Raw genomic sequence first — 23,983 nt, 5'->3', positions numbered from 1 at the left:
GGAATCTTCATAATTCAATAAATGCAAAGTTCAACTCAACAGTGTTCAACCGAATTTAAGTTCATAGACACAACTCATTACAATAATGTCGATCAATCCGGTAATTAATTGCTATCGCTATATGGGCCACAAATTACGAAGGCTCTGTTGGCACAGTTCCCTGCTCACCCAGATAGTAGGTGATCGCATCAAGTTCACTTTCAAAGTAGTAAGTCCAGACAGGGCCAGAGAACCTCGGCAAGGCACCCTCACACTTCGATCTCCTGAGTACTGGCTGTTCATCTTTGTCACTTAACCAACTTGACTCGGTCTCTTCGATGACAACTTGTGGAATGTGTTCAGCAGATAGACTCAGACTCAGCCTATCTTGACTCCTTGGCTACTTTTCTATCCCATTATCATATCAGGTCATATTACTCTTCTCTTCACTGTCAACATTGTCAACCACCTGCACATGAGGCTGATTCAATGTGGTTAATCCTGAGTCACTTAATACAGACTCAGAGCTTGCCTCAGTTAGGCTTTGAGTTACTTCTGGAACTTGTACCATGGGGACTCTGAAGTTCTTTGGTACTCACTTCAATCCCCTCTGTTCCTTTAGGGTAGCCACAAGACGGGGTTTAGATCAGTAGCAGGCGTTGCTACTTTCTCATCCTGACTTCTGACTCGCTGGATATGGGAGGTATACACCCAGTTTGGCAGTCCACTGTCCACCACACTTAACGGCTGTGTTGGTCACCAAAATTTCCTGGTAATCGTCTCTCCAACAGGGCTCCAGTCACAACTTTTGAATATGCTTTTAGATGAGGACCCAATCCCACAGACTGAGATCGTGGCACTGTCCTTGTTGAGGAAGGACACTGACAGCTTCAACCTGGTGAGAGACAGAATGCACCTCATTAGCCAGTCCTTTGCAGTAGTCAATAACTATATCATTGCGATATTCACAAGAACATTAGCATGCACAGCAGGCAATTTCATGGCCCTCTCCATGAGAATCTTGTAGGGAGACAGTCTTGTTTGCTGATAAGGAGTACTTTGGAGAATCATCAACACCAAAGTCAAAGCATTCAGCCACTTCAAAGAGATTCATACACACACAAACACTTTGGCCAGTCGAGACATCAGCTTCCCATTTATCTGTCCCATATTGCCAGTGCCTCAGGTCGGTAACTGCAGTGCAATCGCTGTTCCATCTGCAAAGCAACACACAGCATTTTCAGGACTTCATTGTTAAAATGAGTTCCTCGGTCTGACACCAGGAAATCCTGGAACCCGAACCTAGGTATTAGTTCATGCAACAGCAGTTTAAGCTATAGTGAGGCTATCATTCCTGCTAGTTGGGTACGCTTTAACGCAACAGGAGAAAATACACACTATAACCAGGACATATTTCAGCCTGTTACACATATGCATCTAAATAAAGTCCAACTGCATTCTATTGAGGGGAAGTCTTGATCCCCCTATGTGGCTCATGGTAACTGGAGTTCTTTTTCCTACATTTATCTTCTCGCAGACAACAGACCTGTGACACAGGTTCTCAGTGTAGGAAGCTGGTTCTGTATATACTAGACCAAAAAGGTACAGTGTGCACAGAGTCCAGTGGAACCCGAAAGGTAGGCAGCGGTAAAAGTAGATAGCACCTTACTTTCTATTTGTGGTAGTGTGGGCGAGCAGTTAGGCTGTATCAGAGGGTAGTGTTAAGCATTTGTTGTACCCACTCAATCAGCAAATTATGTCACACACTCAAAGACTGAACTCAGACCAATTTTGTTTGTATCAAAAATAATATTAAGTTATTTTATTTCTACAACCAAGCCCAGCCTGGCACAAGTAAGTGTAATAAATGCTTTGCTAAATATTATACAGTGTTTACAAGTGAATGCAAGTTCAAATGCAGTTTGATTGAAATACAGGTAATTCTAGGTATTGAAATACTGTACAGATTACTTTTTAGTTACTTTTTAGATTACTTTCTAGATTACTTTTTCTACTCAGTGTGATATGCCTAGATATCACACTGGGACAGTTTCTATAGAAATGGTAAGTAAAAACAGTTTTGCACAATTGTACTTTTTCAGGTTTCCATACAAATCAACTCCACACAAAACATTTTTCAGAGAAAAACAGTCAATAGGTCTATGGAGGGAAATGAAGTTAACGGTTACCAAGTAAGTACTTGGTCTTTGGTGTTGAGTTTCTGGGGTAAGAACAAGGGTTCCCCCAGGGTCAAGGATGCACTCTTGTTACACGCTCAGCTGAGGCCCAATGTTATACAATGGCAGATTGGGGGTCTCTGGTTGGTGGCTGCTTACGAGCAAACCACTGGGTTGTGGGAGCAAAGCACCTGGTGTTAGGCTCAGGGCAAAGGGGGATCCTGTTTAGCACAGGGGCAGCTGGGTGCCCGGTGCTGCTTTGGCGTCGGGTGCCGTGTTGATTGCAATGGGAACTCTCCGGTTTCAACAAAGACTGCAGGCACAGGGACGAAGACCTTCTGGAGGTGACCATTTGTTTGAGAGGTTAGTTGGGATGCCTGGGGATGCTGGGACACTGCCGGTTGGGCTACCCAAGGCCATGGGGCTTCGAGTGCAGGAATGTCTTTAGGTGTCAGGTTTCTCTTACCAGCTCCGGTGGCGGTCAGGGGGCGTCTCCAGAAAGAGGCTGCAGGCTTCGCTGGGAGTTTCGAGGCAGGTCAGAGATCACCAGATCTCGGGTCAGAATCGCCAGGAGACCTCCTCGTGGTGTTGGACCACTCGAACTCGGGCCGTGGGCGACGGGTGCAGAGTAGTGCAGACTCATGGATTTGGCCAGAGCCAGAGCCTGTTGGTGAACAAATCCGGGGTTCACGGGAGACAAAGTCTTTTCTTTGGAAGGTAGGGCAGGTCCAAAGGGTTCTTGAGGTTACTGGGTGCAAGACACACCGGAGTTTCGCTTCTGCAGGTTCGAGGTGGGGACAGGCCGGTAGGGTTGGGGCCAAGTCAGTGGGCGTCCTCCTCTTCTTAGCTTCGGCACGGCTGTTCTGTCCTTCTTCTTCTTTTCTTCTTCTTGTTGCTTGTCTAAGGAGGCAAGGTTTGGGGGTGCCCCTAAATACAAGATTTAGGGGTCATTACAGGTAAGTAAAAGGTTGGGACCAATGGGTCCCTTCCTTGGGGTGGGTACACCCCCTATTATGCCACCCTCCAGTGGAAGGGGGGCATATGCCTCACTCTGGTTGGCTGGGTCCTCCCATCTGCAAGATAGCGGGGACTGAGAGTTGTGCTTCCCCTCGCCTCCCCCACCTGAGGGGTGGGATTGGCAAAGGTGGGCACACCTCTCTTTCTCACTTGGTTTTCCTGCCAATTCTCCTGCCCAAAGTGGGGTCCAGAACCGTTGGGGACCAGTTGCTGGAATCAGCAAAAGGCCTGGGGAAGCTCACAGAGGCGAAAAACCTTTGAAGCTTCCCCTTCGTGGACCCTGCCCATCCTGTGGGAGGAATCTAGGCACATCGTCCCAGGATGTGCATTGTTTCAGGCCCCGAGAGTAGAAGGCAGTCGACCCAGGGGTCCAGAAACATGTCTGGTGGTGGCAGCTGGGGAGCAGCCACTCAGCCTGGCCACTAGTGTTAGGTCATTTTTCAGGGAGCATCTCTAAGATGCCCTCTGTTTGCATTTTTCATTAAATCCCACACTGGCATCAGTGTTGGTTAAATGTGCTGATACTAAACTTCTCAGTTTTCAGTAAAGCCATTAGGGTACTGTGGAGTTCGTAATGACAAACTCCCAGCACCGTATGCCCTTAATGGCATTACTGCACTTACAATTTCTAAGAATTGGCTTAGACCTGTACCCTCACCACTGGTAGAGTGCACCCAGCTAGAGGGGTGGCTGATCTATGCCAGGGCAGTGGGTTGTAGGCATGGCACACAGGGATGTGTGCCATGTCGACTTTTCACTTTGTTTCATCACCAAAACACGCAGCCTGCAAAGGCAGTGTGGGTGTATAAAGGTACAGGGCCTCTAAGGGTGGCACAATAAGTGCTGCAGCCCTTAGAGGCCTTCTCTGGTCACAGTGCCCTGGGTACCTGTGGCACCATTTACCAGGGGCTGACCTGTGGCCAGAGATTGCCAATTGTTTTTTTTTTTTTATGAAGTTTTAGGGAAAGAACATAGGCCCTGGGTACCTGTTTGGCAGGAGCAGAGGGCACACTCAGTCAAAGTACATCAGCAATTCAGCAACAATTGGGAGCAACCATGCAAAAAGGGGGCACTTTCTTACACTCAGCAATTATCCTGATGATACCAAGAAATTTAAGTCAGTCTCATTCTCAGGTTGATTTGAATATTCCTCTTTGAATGCAGAGGGCCCATTAGCGCAGTAACAGGTATTGCATATCAATTTCCGCTCCTGTGTGCTGCTCATTTAACCGCATCTGCAATGCCTCAAGCAAGCTCTTGACATAGTACCTATTTCTTATGGGAGATCCAGATAAATCCCCTTTGTGGCCACAACTGTCCAAAGTCATGAACAACACCAAAGCCATATTGGCTGCCAGTAAAAATGGTAACTTTCAACTGATCAGAGACGTAGCATGATCTAGTAGGAGCGAACAATTCTTGGGCAAAATTTTCACAGTGGAGCTAGGAGCCTTCCACTAAGACTTGAAATGTGCAAATAGCATAAGCAGCTCTCAAATTTCCCTTATCAGCTATTAAGCATGAGCGGTCTCAAAGCAATACAAAATCGGACTGTTAGAGGGGTTTAGTACCAGGTGTTGGCTTGGTGACATTGAAACAGTCATGCTCAATCTCCCCCAACTCAGTTTCAACTTCAGGTGGGGGGGGGCAATGTAGCAGGATTCAGGCTTCAGCACCTCTTTAAAGTAATATTTTCAGTAGCAAGTATAATTTGTTCTTAATGGGTAAGTCTACTTTTATCAGAAGCTGTGTTTTTGTATGAGTAAGCAATATTTCTACAGAGTGAGGGTCCATCACGGTAAGAGGATAGCCCATACCTTTTATGTCCACAAACACGCTGGTTCAAAGTATTAACGACACACTGGACACATGGAATACTCTTTCTCCCACTCGTGAGATTACCGAGCCACTTTATTCAAAACTGCCGCGCCCCCTACGCCATAGCTGTGACTACAGACCTATTCTCAGAGGGGGAGGTTCCATAAACACCCCTCGGGCTACGGGAGCAATGGTATGCCCCATCAATAACACATCACAATACCTACAGTCTCACTCTGCTCGATGCTGACACTTATGGCTGCTAGTACTTAAAGGCAGCCAGGGAGTTCTGCAGCTATGGAATCAAGTACAACAGAAAAATAGGGCGCAGATCTTCGAGAATCACCACGCACTTGAGTAAACATTGAGAGAACACAGTCCTCCCTCTCACTGCAGAACAGTACAAATTCTTTGCTGTAATCTGGCATTCCCAGAGCCAGGGTGCGGAAGATATTTTCTCTGAACTCTAGGAAGTCATTCATGTTGTTGTTGTCCCATGGAATCGGATCAGACATATCTCTGATTGTCAACCTCTGTATAGGTTTGACCGCTAGGGAAAAGCTGGGTGAGTTGATGACAGTAACCCACCATTTCCAGAAACATCCTGACCTCTCTCTGTGTAGAGGAGGGTTCATTTTCACAATGGCAGATATTCTCTCCTGTGACACGTTCATTGCTCCCTTCTCAATGTGATGTCCTAGGTACAGCACTTCTTTCTGACAGTGTTGTAATATACTCAGGGATACCTTGTGTCTGTTCTCAGCCAAGTGATTTAAGAGGGCAATGTTGTGTTGTCTGCAAGCTTCTTGCGACATCAATGCTATCAGTAGATCATCGATGTATTGCAAAAGGACTTAGTTACATAGCAAATTCTCCAGATTCCTTTTCAAGATCTTATTAAAGAATGATGAACTTGCCATATACCCTTGTGCAACTCAGCACCATGCCAAAATTCTACTTTGGACTGAAAGTCGAAGAGAAACTGTCTCTCTTCGTGCAGTGGGATGGAAAAGAACACTTGGCACAGATCAATTACTGCGAACCATTCAGCTTCCCAAGATATCTGGAACAAAATTGCTGTAGGATTCAGTACCACAGGACAACAAGGACCAATTATGTTATTAATCTGTCCTAGGTCCTCTACAATGCGGTACTTACCGCTAAGTTTTTGGAGACCCATAATAGGGGGAATTACAAGGACTCCTCATAATGTCCTTCAATATGCCTTGCTGTATCATAGACTCAATCACTGGGGCAATTCCAGCTATTGTTTTTGGTGTGAGGTTATGCTTTGGCATTTGAGGATATTCAGCATTAGGTTTGACAGTAATTTGGACAGGTTCTATACTTTTGATAACTCTAATATGTTTGCTCCAAAAATTCCAGACTTCAGGTTTCACAGTGTCTTTCAAATCAGATGGCAAATCTTCTTCAGTCGTCAGAGGAAACAAACCAACAGCTAATCCACATCATGTGTTTGAAACTCAACATCATCCGGTGTAGAGTATATGCAATTTAACTTGCATAAAAGATCATGTCCTAACAAATTGACTGGACTAAAATTACATATCATATATTGATAATCTTCTTCAAAGTAACCCATCTTAACTGGGACCTTCTCTGACACGGAATTAGCGATCTGTTTATTTGCAAAGACTACAATTTGGATTTGTTTTCTCGAGAAGGGTAGGTTTGGGACTTTCGCTGTTCAATTAGTGGAACGGGTAATGCCGCTATCTATTAAAAAGGACACGGAGTGGCCATTCATCTCACCTTCTACAAGTGAACCTCTCTGATCTTTCTCCAAGACTGCGCCAAGTATGCAATCGCCCTCCCCTTTCAGGGACCATTATTGAGATAGATCAGAACCGTAACCTTCAGAGGCATCAAACACTGGAAACTGCTGAAAAGTGGTTTGATTTGCGAAAGATTCTGATTCACTCTCGGAACCTGGTTCACATTGAACCTTGGATTTCCCATATTCTGGTTGAAGATCAGTAATTGAAGAACCTGCATTACTGGTGCTTGAGGCATGTTAGGATTCTGGGATGTCTTCATGGGCATATTTTGCATCTGCATAGGATTTGTGCCTTGCATTTGACCATTACCAGGCATTCAATTTGGATTAAATTGACACTGTCACTTCCAATGACTCACGTTATTGCAATAATGACATGGATTCAACTGCTTCAGCATTGTCACATCTGTGGCTGTACTTGAATTAATTGGAACACCACTTTCTCTACCTTGAGAACACCACTTCCACCCTGCATCATCTGTCCTCCACCTTGGTATCCAACACCTTGCATTCCACAAACACTTCCCACATACAGGCCATTCTGAAATCCCATCTCTGCCAGCTTAGTCTAAGCAAACATAAACTTTACGTTAAGCCTTTTTTGTTTCATTTCCTGTTCATCACGACAATAATTTGCATTTCAAAGAATCTCGTCCAAAGACTTACTTTGCCGACAAATCACAATCTGTTACATATGCAGGCTAATATCCGGATGCAACCAGAGAACAAACTGACACACAATTGCTCATATCACCCCTACTGGTTATCAACACTGCTACGTTGTCTGGACACCTTTAACAGACACTCATAGTAAACATGCAAGGACTCCTTAGCCTCTTGACTAGTTTAATTAATTTTCAACCAATCAATCTTCTTTTGTGGGACCCTTCCTTTAAAAAAATAATCACCTGATTTTACATTTTGACACCTTACACTCAGCCCACAAATCACTAGGAACCACTATGTCAAAAAAGCTGACAAAATCCTCCCACAATACTTTCAAGATTTTCACATATTGATCAACCTGAGTGTACCACAAATTGAGACTCTCCCTCAATTTAGAGAACTGATTGGTAAATGTAGCGAGATCACCTTAACTCCTGGCCACATGCACATATCCCCCTCCATTTACCTACCTCAAAGGGTAAGTCTTAGTTGTACCTCGATTGGGTGGTGCTGAGATATTTTTCTCATTCCTCAGCCTCTTCCTTTCCTTTCTTTTTGCCCGCTTTCCTGTCCCGTCTGTACCTTAATTTATCTAGGCTACTCCCATTCTGTATGAAACCAAATTATCCCTTAAAATGTAACTTCGTCCCAGAGGTCCTCATACTCACAATTGCTTGATCATCTAATTTAGCTCGAAAGCTCCTTTACCTAAAGAAAGGTCCATTTCTGTTAATATGTCGGGTGCTTAAGCGGACAGCCAATAATCTCTTTGCTCAAAAATATAAGTACATTCTCCTGATTCTGGTCCACAAAACTGGTCCACATGGCTGAGGTCTAGACTTCTCCTAATAAGCTCCTCTAACTCTAGCTTGAGTCTGGAAATGTCTGACAATGTCTAAAAGTCTCAAACTGTGACTAGACCTCTGGTTAGCTTTCAACTACCTCGGTCCCTCCACTGTTTGTGTAGTGGGTGCAATAGTATTGGCAGGCATTCCAACAGCTGCTCTAGAAACTATAGGCATTGGTGCCACAGTTATTGGGCAGTTACAGCAGGAACAGTCAATGTCTCGATCGTTATAATAGGAGATGTCACTCCAGGGACGGGTACAACTGGGAAAGTAGTAACTGGAACAGCTGTTGGTAATGGAATAGTCACAAATGGGGCTGTCAGGGAAGGTCCTCCTGTCTGATGTACATTTTGGTCATCTGGAGCAGTAGCACTATTACCACTGCCAGCAGCACCACCATCACCCTCAGGCTAGACTATATTATAAGGCAGCAGTCAAAAGGATAATAAGTGCTCCAGGAAATCATCAATGAAATTGCTACTGGTATCTACCTTAGCCTGCGTCTCATCATCTTTTTCTCCCTGGTCTTTCTTCTTTTAGATTTCTCATTCATCAGTACCGGGTACAACTTAGCTTCCTCCACATTTGCTGTTCCGCATCCCATTTAGCATCTGCCAAACTGCAATTTTGCAGTATTCTGGTAGTTTTCTTTGCTCTTTGCATGGGCAGCACACTCCCAAGCATTCAAAGCTTCATATTGTGCTGGACTGGTTTGGGGTTTTAACTGACTTGAATCAACACCTCGCAGCTGCTCTCGCTCCTTTACAATTTCTCACATGCAACAAGACTTTTACAAAAACGCGAAAGCAAGCACAACCAACTCTTGTCTGCTTACTAAAATAATTCAAAGTAAATCTAAATTGTGCAGCTGATGGTACCTCAGGGACAGACACAAAAACCCTAACAGACAAGTTAAACAACAATATACTTCTTATCTATCCCAGTACTTTGGACTGCAACGAGTCCAACAACTCCAAATGCTCAACTTTATGTGTGTATGCATTCATGCATTTAGACCCAAGAACATCGCTATAACACATAACACACAATCTTGAAACACATCAACGAAAGCTTGACTAAGACAAATTGCGACAAGCAACACTATTTATAGGACAGCCACTGCCTTCATAACCACCATAACCACCAAAACACCGCTGATATTCCAAATTGGGCCATGAATTGTGGGGGCATAAACTGGACCTAGCATGCTCCCGAACTTTTCTAGAGTATTTTTTGCTCCCTGCACCTCAGTGACACACCAACCTCATTGCTACCACTTGATAGACTGGGGATTCTTGAATCTGAATCTCTTGGTGAAGTCATCAAACAGAATCCTCCACTGGTTGTATGGACTTTTGATTGACAACCTGAAGTGTAAGAAAGGAGCTATCATTTGCAATGCATGTCGAGTATAGTGAAACCAATGTGGCTTCACAAAAATGACAGAGAAGATGGTGTGCATACCTTAAGAGTTTTATTAACAATTTAATATATTTTACAGATTAAATCAATCAGCAGGATTGAAAAAAATATATCATAAGTTCATGCCTGTTGGAAAATGGCCCTCTCTGCAGGGCCGCACCCTACCCTTTTGCCTTCCGCCTCCACTTTTTCTGACTTCTTTCTTTGCTGGCCTTACAACTCTGAGCACTTTATCACTGCTAACCAGTGCTAAAGTGCATGTGCTCTCTCCTCTAAACATGTAACATTGGCTCATACCCAATTGGTATATTTAATTTAATTATAAGTCCCTGGTAAAGTGCACTACATATGCCCAGGGCCTGTAAATTAAATGATAATAGTGGGTCCGCAGCACTCATTGTGCCACCCACTTAAGTAGCTCCTTAACCATGTCTCAGACCTGACATTGCAGAGCCAATATGTGCAGTTCACACTGCCATTTGGACCTAGCATGATAAACCCCTTGCCAGGCATAAACCTTCCCATTTTATACATATACGTCACCCCTAAGGTAGGCCCTGGGTAACTCAGGGCAGGCTGCAGTGTCTTTAACAGGCAGGACATGTACTTTTAAGTTTTACATGCCCTGCTAGTGAACAACTCCTAAATTCATTTTTTCACTACTGCAAGGCCTATCTCCCCCATATACAGTAACAATGAGATTACCTTATTACCTCTTTTAAGTGTAATTTCCAATTGAAAGGTGATTGGACCCCAAGCTTGATGTCTCTGGGATCACAATTTAAAATCACAATTTATGGTGAAGTCTGATTTGAAACTGTATTTCTGAAAATGGTCCTTTTAGAAAGTTGGCATTTTCATACTTTAGCCATTTGGTATCTGCTGCCTGTCTCTGAATACACTTCTGGTGTGGGTGACAGATGGGCCTTGTGCATTCCCTCTAGAGAGCCACACACAATGGGAGATTAGGTTTGACTTGCTGGGCCTTAATGGGCAATTAACTGGCTTGATGGGGGCAGAGCTGGGCACTGCCTCACTTACACCTGAATAGGCTGTGTCCTGTGCCCACATAAAGAGCTGCATACACCCTCTGCAGTGAGTCTGGCACCAAAGCAGGAAGGGCAGAGACACTGTCCACTTCAAAGCTTTCCTTGAAGTCTCCCCCACTTCAAAGGCACAACAACGATATAAGTGCTGGACCTCTGACTCCATGACTTCAGTACACTTCTGGACCTGTGACCACTCTGCCAGGAAGAAGAACTGCTGCGATGCTCGAAGTACTTACGATCTGATAGATTGCTGCTTTGCTGGACTCTTGCCTTGCTGTGCCCTTCCCTTGCCGAACTGCTCTTCTGCATGTTGTTCTTCTTTCTGGGTGAGAAGGACTAGACCTGCATCACTTGACTCAAAGTGCATCCAAGGGTTTACCTCCTGTTCTAAGTCTCAGGGATATCAAAGACTTCAACTACCAGCATCTGCATCTTGACTCTAAAAGCTGTGAGTCTGCCCTGCCAAATTATGGCACCTCAGTCCTGCACCCTTGGAAGTGAGGCCTGAGGTGGCTTTACAGCCAGAAATCACACATCCGCATCGAAACTGGTGCATACTCGCCTTTGCATGAGTCTGAACCAGCGCATCCTTATTGTTGCGTGGAGCTGGCCCGGGGCAGCATCATCAGAACCAGTGTATCGCCTTCGGAATTGACTCATCATCTACTGGGGGAGCAGCAGCCATGCATCACATTCAGAACTAGCGTCTCGCACTTGGAACCGATGCATTACAGCAGTTGCATGGAAAAAATCGATGTATATCGTCCACTGCGTGGCTCGACACCGACGCATTGCTTCGGCTGCACCTCACATCTTCGTCGGCGACGACACAGCTCGGATCAAGTTACTTTAGTTCAGAGGGACCAAGTGGGACCCTGTATCGGGCCCGCACTCCATCGCGGCTGGCCTGAACATTTGACTTTTCCCCGGTCTAGCACAACCAGATAACCCATTTAAGTGCATGTTACATATATGCACTATTTTGCATTTTCTCTTTAAAAATTAATATCTCGACTTCTACTTGTTGGATTTTTTTTGTTTTGTTAATAAAATGATTCTCTATTGTTCTAAACTGGTGTTTAGTCTTGTGGTGTTTTCACTGTGATACTGGTTGAAGTGTTGCACAAATACTTTTTACATTGCCTCTTTAGTTAAGCCTGATTCCCCTGTGCCAATCTACCAGAGGGTGAGCACAGGATACCGTAGGGCGTATTGTGACTTACCCTGACTAGGATTGTGGTTCCTGCTTGGACAGGGTGCATACCTCTCCCAACCAGAAACTGAATTTCTAACAATACCTATTCAAATGATCATGCAATCTGAATCTATATACTATAAGAAAAAAATGCAAAATAGTGAAAGTGGTAAAGGGAAATTCTATGAGGTAGATGAAAAAGATTTAAGGTTCAATGGAAACAGTTTGACTATTCAACCATAAAGTTTAACACTCTGGGAATTGGAAATCAGCACAGTACAGAAAAAGTCTTGTATCAGCAGGAGTAATGACGGGGTCTGGTCTGCTATTCTAAGAAGCGCACAATTAAAGCATAAAAAAAGATTCTAGAAAGCTTCTCCTTATCATCTTCCGCCAACCAAACCAATCAAAAGACGGTGTTATCAGGCATCAGGTACACTCCCTAGTTTCAAAGTTCCAAACAAAGAAGCAATCATCTGGATGACCTTGGATGTAACATCAGTCTGGTCTGCCTTCCATGGTTTCTCCCACCGTCTCAGTCTCCATATCTAAGCACAAATTTTAATTAAAAAGATCAGTCCCCCCTCGTCTAACAAAATAAATAATACATCTATTCTAACTTAACAAGCACATTGAAAAGGCACTTGCAGAGGAGAGAAAACAAAACACTTGCAAAACATTTTTATAAATGCAAAATGTGCACTGAGGCCTACGTACGGGCTAGGCCAACAGTAGATTCAAAACAGATTCTAAATGAATACAGTTGACCTAAAAGATGACATCAAATACAATTTGAATAAAGCATATATTTTATCTTGTGATGAGTATATTTATTATAATTCAACTAAATATGTGGGTGGCTCTCATTAAATGAATCTATAGCTGCTTACTATAATTGATTAATAAAATTAACACAGCGTAATGTAGTTAAACACACATTAAGGGCCTCATTTACAAGCCGATTGCGCCACCAGTGCATCACTTTTTTTAATCCACCGGCGGTGCAGTGGGTTACTGCATTACTCTGCATGAAAGGGGCGTTACATGGAACCTGGCACATTCTTACAATATTTTGTAAAGCTGGGAATGCATCAGAATCCTATTCCTCCTCAGGGGAGTCATAGGAGTGACGCAACGATGAGAAATACTTTTATTTCTCCTCGTTGTTCCCTCTTTCTATGCATCCTGCATTAAGCAGCACGCATAGAAAGAGGAAAATGCCATCTATTATTGTTTTTGTGCAGGAAGGTGTACCTTCCTGCACAAAAATAACCATCCCCGCACCCTTGCAACATTGCAACCAATTGTGCGCCAGCGTTGAGGAAAGCACACAGATGCGTGTATTGTTGTTAATACGACGCACCCTGTGCTTTAAAAATGATGCAGCTAGGCGCAGCAAAATGGCTTGCGGTGCCGCACTGCGTCATTTTGTAGTAAATAAGGCCTTAAGTATATAAGTTGCATATAAAGAACTGGGCACTAAATTACACTGCTCCATAACCAATATAGATGTGAGTTTACAGCACAAGCTTAAATGTGCTCCATTTATAGTGGCTCCAGTTATGAAGACATATATGCTAATATTTACAGAGGCGAGCAGCTCATAATCAGCCAGAAACTACCTACCAAGATGTTAGTGAATGCTAAAAGGAGGATAATAAGTTTGTCAGGTCATTTCATAAAATGCATATTTTGCAAGCTACAGTGAAAAAATAGAACTCGTTTTATTTAGGACACACAGACGAGTATTATTCCACTCTTTTCCCACTCTTTATTGTAACAGGCGAGCCATGCCTCACTTTCTAGTTGATAATGTCATCTCTCTCTTACATCTCCTCTATTAATAGTTCCTGAGCCAAACTAGGACATAACTGACTTGATCTGATGAGAAGCTGCAATGTTATTGCTGGATGTGAAATGCTTGTTATTTTTTTACTTTCTTGATAACACAATCTTGTCTTCTCACAACAAAAAACGAGGACTGACTAGCTCTAGTTAGTGGTCTTTTGGTAGTGTGTGATATTATTACTGATTTCTTCTGTTTGTTAAATGGTTATTTAGTTTCTGAGGGCTTCTGTAAAAAAGGCTTTTTTATTATTGCTAAACTGATCATGAAAATAAATACTACAGTATTGCAAATATAAGTCCAGCCTCTGTGTCTTTAATAAAATCAGTACTTTCCTTCACACTGTCTTTAAAAATATGCACTCCATTTTGCCCTTGACCCAAAGTAAGAAAAAAGTAGCTAAATTTAGAAGACTAGGGTCCAGATGTACTAACATTAGGAAATCGATATTCCTAATGTATGAAATTCCTGAGTTTCATTAGAGATTTCGAATGGATCGCAAATAGACCTACCTCATGCATATTACTGAGGCAGGTCACAATTTGTGACCCATTAGAAATTGATGCCATCACAGGGTTGGATGCCTGCTGAGGTCAGCAGGACACCCCCTCTGGGATGTGATTAAAAAGAAAAATGAAATTTTGCAGTTTCATTTTATAGGAGTAGGCAGTGGTCTGTGTGACCAGTGCCTGCTCTTAAAAAATATTTGTTTTCCTCTCTTAAATAGGAAGGGGTCACCTTGGAACCCCTTCCCATTTGCAAACGGGTTACCACTTTCTTCAAGAAGTCGGTAAAATATGAATGTTTTGCTACTGTAATTCGGTTGCAAAACATTCATACATACCACTCAGGTTCGGTATTTGGAGGAGACGCCCTAAAGACGCCCCTTCTAAATACCGAATCTCAAACACAAATTGCGATTCAGTAACGTGTTATCAAATCACAATTTGTGTTATGTACATATGTAAAAGCATTTTTGTGGTCGGAAACAGCCCGATTGGTTGTTTCCGACCACAAAAATGCTTCATAAATGTTGTGGCCCTACATTCCATCAGGTCAAACATTTTTATTGAAATTTTAATTGTTTTAACAAGATTAAAAATTTCAATTTTAGCATGATCTAATTAACTTATACATTTGTATTTTCCATTTTGTTTTGAAGGACATTATTCGTCGATATCATAATGTGATGTTTGCAAGAGTCGACATTGACGAAGTGAAGGTGAGGTATTTAAGGATATTCCCATCTTATTTTCAGCTGTGAATATTTACCACTAGGTTGAATGACACATGATGAAATGCATCTGCTGTTCAAGGTATCACAAATGAAATAGTTCACAGTGGAATTGAATGTGTCAAGGATTTTTTTTGCATTAACCTTAAGTGAAAAAGGGAACCCCAAACATAAAGCAATGGACTGGGGGTAACTTCTCACAAAGTATGGCAGAAAAAGTCAATTTAGTTTGTGAAGTGGGATCTAATTTGATCACATTACTTTTTATTCATCACTTCCAATAGTTTTAGACATATGATTTCACAAAATCTTTCAACACAAATTGTTTTATAATATTTCATCCTGTTTTAAATCTCTGTAAAATTAAACTTCTTTGTAATATATATGAATGCACTCCTATCACTTAGTTGTCAACAAAAAATAAAAAATTATTTAATTTATTTCCCTATATCTTAAAACTATATAAAATCACTTGTACATATAATGTGTAGGAACACAGCTTCTATGTATTATATTTAAATATATTCCTATTCCCTAGTTGAAATCTAGGAGATTGGAATATATTTTGACATAACGCAAATGTTAGAAAACAAGTATCTATTGTAAAAATCCATACAATTACTATTGTCAATGAAATATCTTTCGATTATTTTCTCAATCCTTTTATACATTTGGTAGTAGAATTGGGCAGTATCTAACTTGTGTTTCTTTCTTTGGACTTTTCCAAACCTGCACTTTTTTATAAGCATTATAACTAAACAAATTTGAAATTCCTAAACAAAAAAGGGGTAAGGGGGTGCAGAAGAAAAATAATATACAGAAGCTGAAAAAAAGCTTTTGAATTAATTTGTTACATGTTGGTCTACGGCCTATGTGAGGGGACTGTGTCCCTAGGCAGGCTTGTATGTACGGCCTAGTAATACAAGCACTCCCACAGTCCCAGATTTGATGTCTAGGTATCTTAATGTTGCTGCACAACTACGATTCCACCCAACATATTTCATTATATTATTTAGAGAAGTGATCATTATTAGGCTTGGAAAGTATGTACAATCATACCAATGGTAAAATATCTAATATGTAAAGATTATACATGTCATTAAACAACGTACTCGAGGTCATACTCAAAGAAGTAATAGCTGCAAATTTGAAGAAAGTATATGTGAATTAATCAACTATATGTGTGCCAAGGTAAACATAATATGATTTGGTTCCTCTGAATGTTAAAAAGACATTAATCTAATGGGGGTAATAATAAAAAAACTGACGATTAGGATCTGTTGAAAATAACTACTCTAATACATTAAAATATTTAGTAAATTAAAATGTATAAACACACACACACGTATATATTAGCTACTGGGGGTTGCCAGTAGGTAGTAATACTTAGGACCAATGTTTCCCATAGACAAAGTTTTTTTTGTTTCGCAAATAACTTTAGTACCGTTTGATGAATCTTCACCAAATGTTCGCAACTAGTTTGCCACTCACTTCAGCTACTGTTTGCTAAGTTTTGGGGTGATTCGTCAAGCGGGGGCCGAGATAAACAGAGACTTCCAAAACGCTTTTTCCCTATTCTATGTCTATGGGTATCTTGCAATCGTTAGACACGATGACAGCCCGAACCCCAGACGGGATTACACCAAATTTGGCAGAAAGGTAGCTCTTGGTCCGGAAACAGCCCTTTTTGTGATTTGGTGTAAATCTGTTCAGTAGTTTTGGATTTATTAAAGGAAAAATAAATTTGTATATCAAGGAACGTGATTCTTCCGCTGATCCAACAGATCTCATGCTGAGATCTTTTTGGCTGGCAACACATAAACCAGGAAGTGTTGCCAGCCATTTTTGGGCTCAGACTCAGTGGAGTCCCCACAATTTGTTTTAAAAAAAAGAGATGGGGCAAGGTTGGGATCCCCTAATCCCCTAGGCCTGGTGGTGGGGTAACACAGGGACCGCGCCAGGGCCAAAAATATTTTTTTTAGAAGGTTTGCTGCAAAATTGTAGCAGATCCATGAATCTCAGGATTTTCTTGTTTTTTTAACAAGTACAGGCTCCAGTACTTTTTTTTTACTTCATCCCGCAGGTGGGCTAGGTCCCTGGGGCAAAATTAAATTGGTATATTGGGGAGGGGGCACACGTCTCCTGGTGAGAGCAAAGTCCATGGTTCTCCCTTTAAATTACTATGAGTATACAACTGTGCATAATTACCTAGAAGCTCACCCATTTGGCCCTGCCCTTTCCACCTTAGTATTATGCAAAGGTGTTCCTGCCTTTTGCCTGGATGATGGACAGCTTACCAAAATGACCCTCGATCGTGTGTCCTTCCAATTGTGGTGGCGCGTTCTTGATGCCGAGGAATATGAGGATATCTCGACCAAACAAAGGAGCACTTAATATAGTTAAGAGGTAGTACCCTTGTTTGGTGGCGATTTACCTCTTTGTAGTCTTGGTCTCTTCTCTATACGAGGATTCACATTATCACAGATTTATGGAAGAAGGCACTCGTGGAACAATCACATTACCGAATTTAAACACGCACAAGGTCACTGGAGACATTTCTTCATGGTCCATTACGCAGCTGTAGTGTAGAATATGCACCAGACATTCATTCAACAAGGTAGCACTTACTAATTAACCATTAGGGTAGACATTCTGTGCAACACTGTGGACTAGTCTTGGATAAACAGGCAGGTGAGGTTCAGTTCTGGCCCGATGCTCATTTCACAGAAATTAAACCTCAATGGGACGTACTTGCAAATATAAACATAGCAGGTGCCCTAGTTGCAGCTCCACTTCTATAAAGGACAAATTATCCTAGCTTCTTGGGCTTGGTCAAAGCAAAGCAAGTATGTTTTTTCTCGGCAATTCTGAGAAATAGGATTGATGAGAAAACTGCATGGCTGGGGCGCGAGTTATAGTTACCTTAGGGTATGAGTTATAGTTACTTGAGATAACTCTAACTAGAACTGCTGAATTTCTATGGTTTTGTGTGTTTGAAATGTGAACCTAACTATAACGTCCCTGTAACCTTTGTTATTTTTTTGTGAATTTAAAAGGTTTTAAATTGTATTTCCTAACTATAAAGTTCTTGTAAACTTAGTTTTTACCTGTGAAATATATATATAACTATATGCAAAAAATGCCTCTGTCCAGTTAGAGAAAGTCGGCACTCGAATTTCTGGGATAATCCATTTATTCAAAGACAGCTCTTATAAAAAACTGAACGCGTTTCGACTGTTAACACAGCCTTTGTCAACCATAAAGTGCATCAAAGGTTTTCCCTCGTTTACACTTCATGTAGAGTTTAAAATGTTACGTTGTTACTAAACATTTCACCTAGGTATAACGTTACTTTAAGCTTTGTTCTTTACAGTGAATTTCCAGGGTTTAATGTAAAGTAATATTTTGTTACCATACTTAATGGCAACTCCCCTACCTTGCTTCCCACCCCCCCGCAGGCAGCCAACCCACGCTGCCTCAGCCTTTAGATATGCGCATCAGTTGGTTGCCACAGGGCCTGGCCAGAGGCATGCAGCCCCCGCCCCAAGCCTTAATAGGCCGGGGATCCCCATCTCCTAGAGCCAAATTGCAGAAAAAAGGGGAGAGGGGCCGTTCAGCCCCCAACCATTATCATGCCCCAGGAGGGGGGACCATGTGAACCCCATCCCCCATAGCCACATGACATTATATAGGGGAGGGGGCCATGTGGCCCTCCTAACTGAGCCTTCATGGGCAGTACCTTATTTAAAAATGGGGTACCTATCAAGTACCACTTTGGGGAATGAGGAGGGAGCCCCAGGTCACTGCAGCCCCAGCCGGCTCCCTACATGATATGGGAGCCAGCATTGCGCCCACCCGGAGGGAGCAGCTATTTTTTGCAGGCTCCCTCTGGGTTTTTGTATGCTCCCTCTTGGTGGAAGCATGTTTAATTTCTGAGGTTTTATTAATTGTATTTCCTAACTATAATGTCCCTGTAACCTTTGTTTTTTCAGTGAATTTCTAGGTCTTATTTAACCGCAAGTAAGATGCCCATCACAATGCACGGTGGGGGGCTTGGACACAGGGCCTGGCAATATAATGTCCCTACCCAAGCTTGCTGATCCTGCCCCTCTCCTCTTTGCCATCCATTGTCCAAGTCCATCCTCCTGCATCCTTATTACAGTTGTGTGTGGCAGTTGTTTTGCCACTGCCCTTCCTGCCTGCCCCCAACTGTTAGCTTGCTGTCCTATCTAACTCCTCCCTTCTCTCTTTTGTCCGAGTCCATGTACCACCTCCTCCCTCCTGCCTTGCATTGTCCAATGTGCTGCCACCCGCCCTCCATTTAGCCTGGTGTCCCTGCCTATGCCTTCTGCCCTCCTTTGCCCAATTCTATGCCCCATCATTGCCCTCCTGTTTATCCTCTGTGCTTAGCTTGCTGCCCTACTCTCCATTACCCTGCCCTCAGATGTCTGTGTACATTCCCCTGCTCCCTCATTTTTGCCCACCATCTTCCGCGGACTTGCAACTGCCCCTCTTATGTACTCTTGTGTGTTCTGTTGAGCTGCCACTGCCACTTCCCCTCCCACCTGCTCAGCATGGTTAGATGGCTGATGACTGTCTCTGATACCTCCACCCTGCCTGTCCAAGTTCCATGCTCCAATCCATTTTGCTGCCACTCTCTTCTGCCTTCAATGCTCTGTTGTGCTGAAACTGCTCCTTCAGCCTGCCCTGTGTGGTCTGTTGTGAAGCTCTGTCCACTGTCCTCTTTTGTCTGCATCCAGTCCCTACCCCTCCCTTCTGTCCTCCATGATCCTTTGTGCCTGCCCCTCCCTCTTGCCCAATATCGCTGTTGTGTTGCCACTGACCCTCCCGCTTGATATGTATAGTTTTCTGTGCTGCCACCGCCCCTCCCACCTGCCCTGTGTGGTCAGCTTGCTGCCCCTGTCCCCCTCCCACCTTCCCTCTGTTGTCTGTGTGTATGCCGTATAGTCTCACTGTTGCCTTCCATTGTGTGTTGTGCTTCCAGTGCCCATACCGGCTGCCGTCCATGGTCAGCTTGCTGCTCCTGCCCAGCCCCCTAGCCCCCTATCCCCCGGCCCTCAGTTTTCCATGTGCAGACCCCTATCCCTTCCCTCCTGCCTTGTCTGGTCCATTGTCATGCCCCTGCCCCTCCCTCCTGCCCTTCACGGTCAGTTATGCTGCAAATGTCCACTCTATTTGTCCGGTATGGTCAGCTTGCTGCCTTTGCTTCACTGTTGTCCATGTGAATGGCCCTGTCCCCTACCTATTGCTGTCCCTGGTCCATTGTTCTGTGCTGCCATCCTACTTGCCCTGTATGGTATATTTTGCTGCTGCAACCCCTCACGCCTGCCCTGTAAGGTCCATTTGTTGCCCCTGCCATCTTCCTCCTTCCCTCTGTTATCCAAAGCCATGTCCCTACCCTATTCCTCCTGCCCTCCATGATCCAATGTACCTTACTTGCCAACATTTTAAACTTGGTAAGCAGCAGATATTGAAAAAAGAACCCTGGGTACTTGATTTTCCCAATTGATAAAGAGGAGATTTTAGGCAAGTGACAGATAAAATAATGCCCTTTTGGGCTTAAAGATATCGGAAGTCTCCTGCCTGAGTCGGGTCTGTTGGCATGTATGGTTGTATTGCGACTGCCTCATCCATCTGCACTCAATGGTCTTTTATATTGCCACAGCCTCTCTTGCCTGTCCTGCATGTTTGGTTTGCTTCCTCTGCCCCCTTTTCCCCTGACCTCCATGGTCCGTTGTGCTGCCACTGCCCCTTCCGCCTGCCCAGCATAATCAGCTTGTTGCCTCTACACCCTCCTCCATGAGAGGGTCTTATTCTCAAAGAAATTATGGTAGCTTCTTTAAACAAATAAAATGAGGACATATTTTCCGAGTTCTCAAATAGTGACAAAGCACTTTTAAATAATTTGCTATCTTTATGTTCTTTATCCAAATAATCACTTGAATATATGTTACTCTTAAGGGAGAAGATGTGGCGTTAAGACCAGAGCAGCAGACTTTGCAACTGGGGAACCAGGTTTGAGTTTCGTGTCAGCTCAAGATCCTGTGATTCTGGGCAAATTACTTAATATCCCCATGCCTAAAGCCAAAATAAATGTGTCCTTGTGCTATATAAAAGTGCAAAAAAACAAACGCATCTAGGGCCCGATTATGATGGCTGTTGGACTGCAACCGACAAGCCGTCAGTAATGGTCAGACCTCCATCCGCTGCTGTGGTCCTACCAATGCATTACAATGCATTTGGTCAGAGGCAGCATGCAAAGGGACTGTTAGATGTTTTCCAATGGGCTCAAGGAGCCCGTAGGGGCATTGGACACACCTCATTATCCCTTAATGACGGCGGCTCCGCTATCGGGATTATGATGTCGATTTCCGACAGCCTTTCCATGTCCGCATTTCCGACATGTAAAGGCTGTCAGAAAGCGTAATTGTGGGACTCCTTCTTCCCTCCTGACTCTTCGCATTGTGGCCTGAGGGGGCACCATAGCTCCTACACATCCCTGCACCATGTCGCAGGCATCTTGAGGTGCCTGCTACACGCGCAGGGATGTTTGAAGCCATCCATTTTTTAATGGAAGCTTGTGCTGCGGGCCTTTTCTGTCCACCGCACAAGTTTGCATGGAAAAATGTATGTTTCCAACTTGGCAGTCGCATCCAAATAGTGAGGCCAGAACCACTGAACTTAGGTCGGGTGGTTCCCAAACCAAAACGGCGTTGGGCCGACGTGAGTCTGCCCAGCATCATAATTAGCTCTTTAGTGTTTTGTACACTTCTGTCATTGGGCTATATTTGGGTGATATTTGTGCTTTATTTGGGCTCTTTTGTCTCTGGTGGCCATCTTGGGAATCAAATTTGTTATGAACCTCCCTAATTTCCTCATTTTACGCAGTATCCTCAGTAGAAAATGCCTTCAGTTTTCCACTTCGATTCCAACAAGATTGCGGTCAGATGTAACACACTTTTGGCACAAATTTGGAATGTTAGCACTCTAGCTTTTCATTAGAACACTGTAGTAAAGCTGCTGATCACCAGGGAGTTAACTGACAGTCTGCTGCTGGTGTTGAAAGTGCATGTTTCAGTCTGCATGTTATAATGTGTTATTGAACTGGAATGAGAAGATAGTAGAGACCTCACTTAATTTTAAATTAAATGTTTTAAGTTTTAACAGTTTGGTTTAGTCAAGAAGGCTTTAGGTGGGCCATATTTTGTCATAAGTAAAACTGTCAGCGCTCTAGTCGTTCTATAGAACACTCCGAAAGGCTGTAGTGGAACACAATGGAATCAAATGAAAGGCTGCTTCTGTTGGAAGTACATGATTTACTGAGAATGTAAGACTGCATTCTCATATGTTTGAGAAAGGTAGTGTTAAGTTACCGAACATAAGTTCTCATTTTAGCTTCTGGAGCACCTTCCATACTCTCTGTGAGAAAATCATAAGAAAACTTTTTTTTCTCAAACATGATTGATGCAATCCCAGCAGAAGGCTTTTTCATAGGGTAAAATCACCTTAGAACACACCACAATCCCGAACATTAGTATGGTACCATCAACAAATGATTTATGTTGTAACTAAAATCTGTTATCACCCTTTATATGTTCTCCTTTTTGTGACCCTCAAACCTTCAATTCTCTGCAATGTATTACAATGGGATGATATCACATTTATTGGTTCCAAGATGGCTGCCAATACTTCCTGGATGAAGTGTTGGCATCCAATCAGATCCCACCATGAGATTTGTGCTTAGGCTGCACCCAGATATAAAATGTTAATTTCCTTTAATATCACAAAAACTACTGATTTACACCAAATAACAAAAAGCACACTTTCTGGACCAAATTTGGTGTAATTCCGTCCAGCATTTTTTTTGTTGTAGTCGTGGCTACAATCTCTATGGGAATTAACACAGGAAATGCACTTTTTTATCCCTTGCCTCCTATTTCGAAGCCTCCATGACGGATCACCCTGAAACTTTCTTTCCAAGCGCAACTAGAATCAGCTGAGCACCTTTTTTGAAAATGTTGTGATGATTCATCAAACTCCACCAAAGATATAGGCAAGTCCAAAAACTTTTTTCCCATGGAACCAGTAGATAGTTTTAGTTATAGTTAGGACCATGTTTCCATACGAAAAGCATTTTTTGACTTGCGTACATCTTTGGCACTGGTTGACAAATTTTCACTAAATCTTCCCAAAAAAGTGTGCCGGTGATTTTTGTTGGGCATTGAGATTTTCGTGACGATCCGTCAATGGGGGCTGAAAAAAAGAGGGTGGGGGGGCAAAAAAAGTGTGTTTCCAATGTTAATTCCAATAGGAGCTTTGAACATGACTACAGCCCGAACCGCTGAAAGGAATTACACCAAATTTGACGGGATGATAGATTTTAGTTCGCAGATCACTCTTTCAGTTATCAGGTTTAAACCCGCTGAGTAGTTGTTGAGAAGTTTAAGGAAAAAAAATAAGAATATCTGCAAACGCTGCTAATTTGTTAATAATAATGAGCTTGTGCAGGGAAATGCAGAGCTCTGATTGGCATTCACTACTTCAACCAGGAGTCACAAAATAAAGCATACAAAAATGAAAAGGGGGTAGGGTACGAATACTTTCACCCCCTAGCCATGCTCCTGGGGTCCCAGAGGGACCACAGCAGGAGAAAAAAAAGCATTTAAAAAAAAAAAGTTGCAGTGAATTCCTAAAATCAGCGAATTTACGTAAAAAAAAAAACAATTGCTATTCTTTGGCAGATGGAGTCCCCTTGGATGCTGAGGGTCCTTGGGATCCAAGAAACCCTCCTGTTACTACTAGGAGGCCCACTCCCTTTCTCAACCACTCTGTAAATATGCCTCTTGGCACACTAATAGTTGAGGGATGAAGTTCCCTCAGCTGCCGAGGGTCATTGGGGGCCAAGAACCCCTA

General features: G+C 43.0%; 1 protein-coding gene across 1 annotated transcript in view; it reads left to right on the top strand.

Moving 5' to 3' along the window:
• Positions 1-23,983, top strand: part of LOC146862125 (thioredoxin-like) — a 384,836-nt gene that overhangs the window by 169,619 nt on the left and 191,234 nt on the right. The window contains exon 3 of the mRNA XM_085643221.1: positions 14,978-15,037. Within this exon, the coding sequence (XP_085499347.1) occupies positions 14,978-15,037 (60 nt within the window). The remainder of the gene's footprint in view (positions 1-14,977; positions 15,038-23,983) is intronic.

The sequence above is a fragment of the Triturus cristatus genome, chromosome 2_2 (genome assembly GCF_964204655.1).
Source record: "Triturus cristatus chromosome 2_2, aTriCri1.1, whole genome shotgun sequence".
NCBI lineage: Eukaryota > Metazoa > Chordata > Amphibia > Caudata > Salamandridae > Triturus > Triturus cristatus.
The sequence above is the reverse complement of the archived record's forward strand: the minus strand, read 5'-3'. Positions and strand labels throughout refer to the sequence as shown.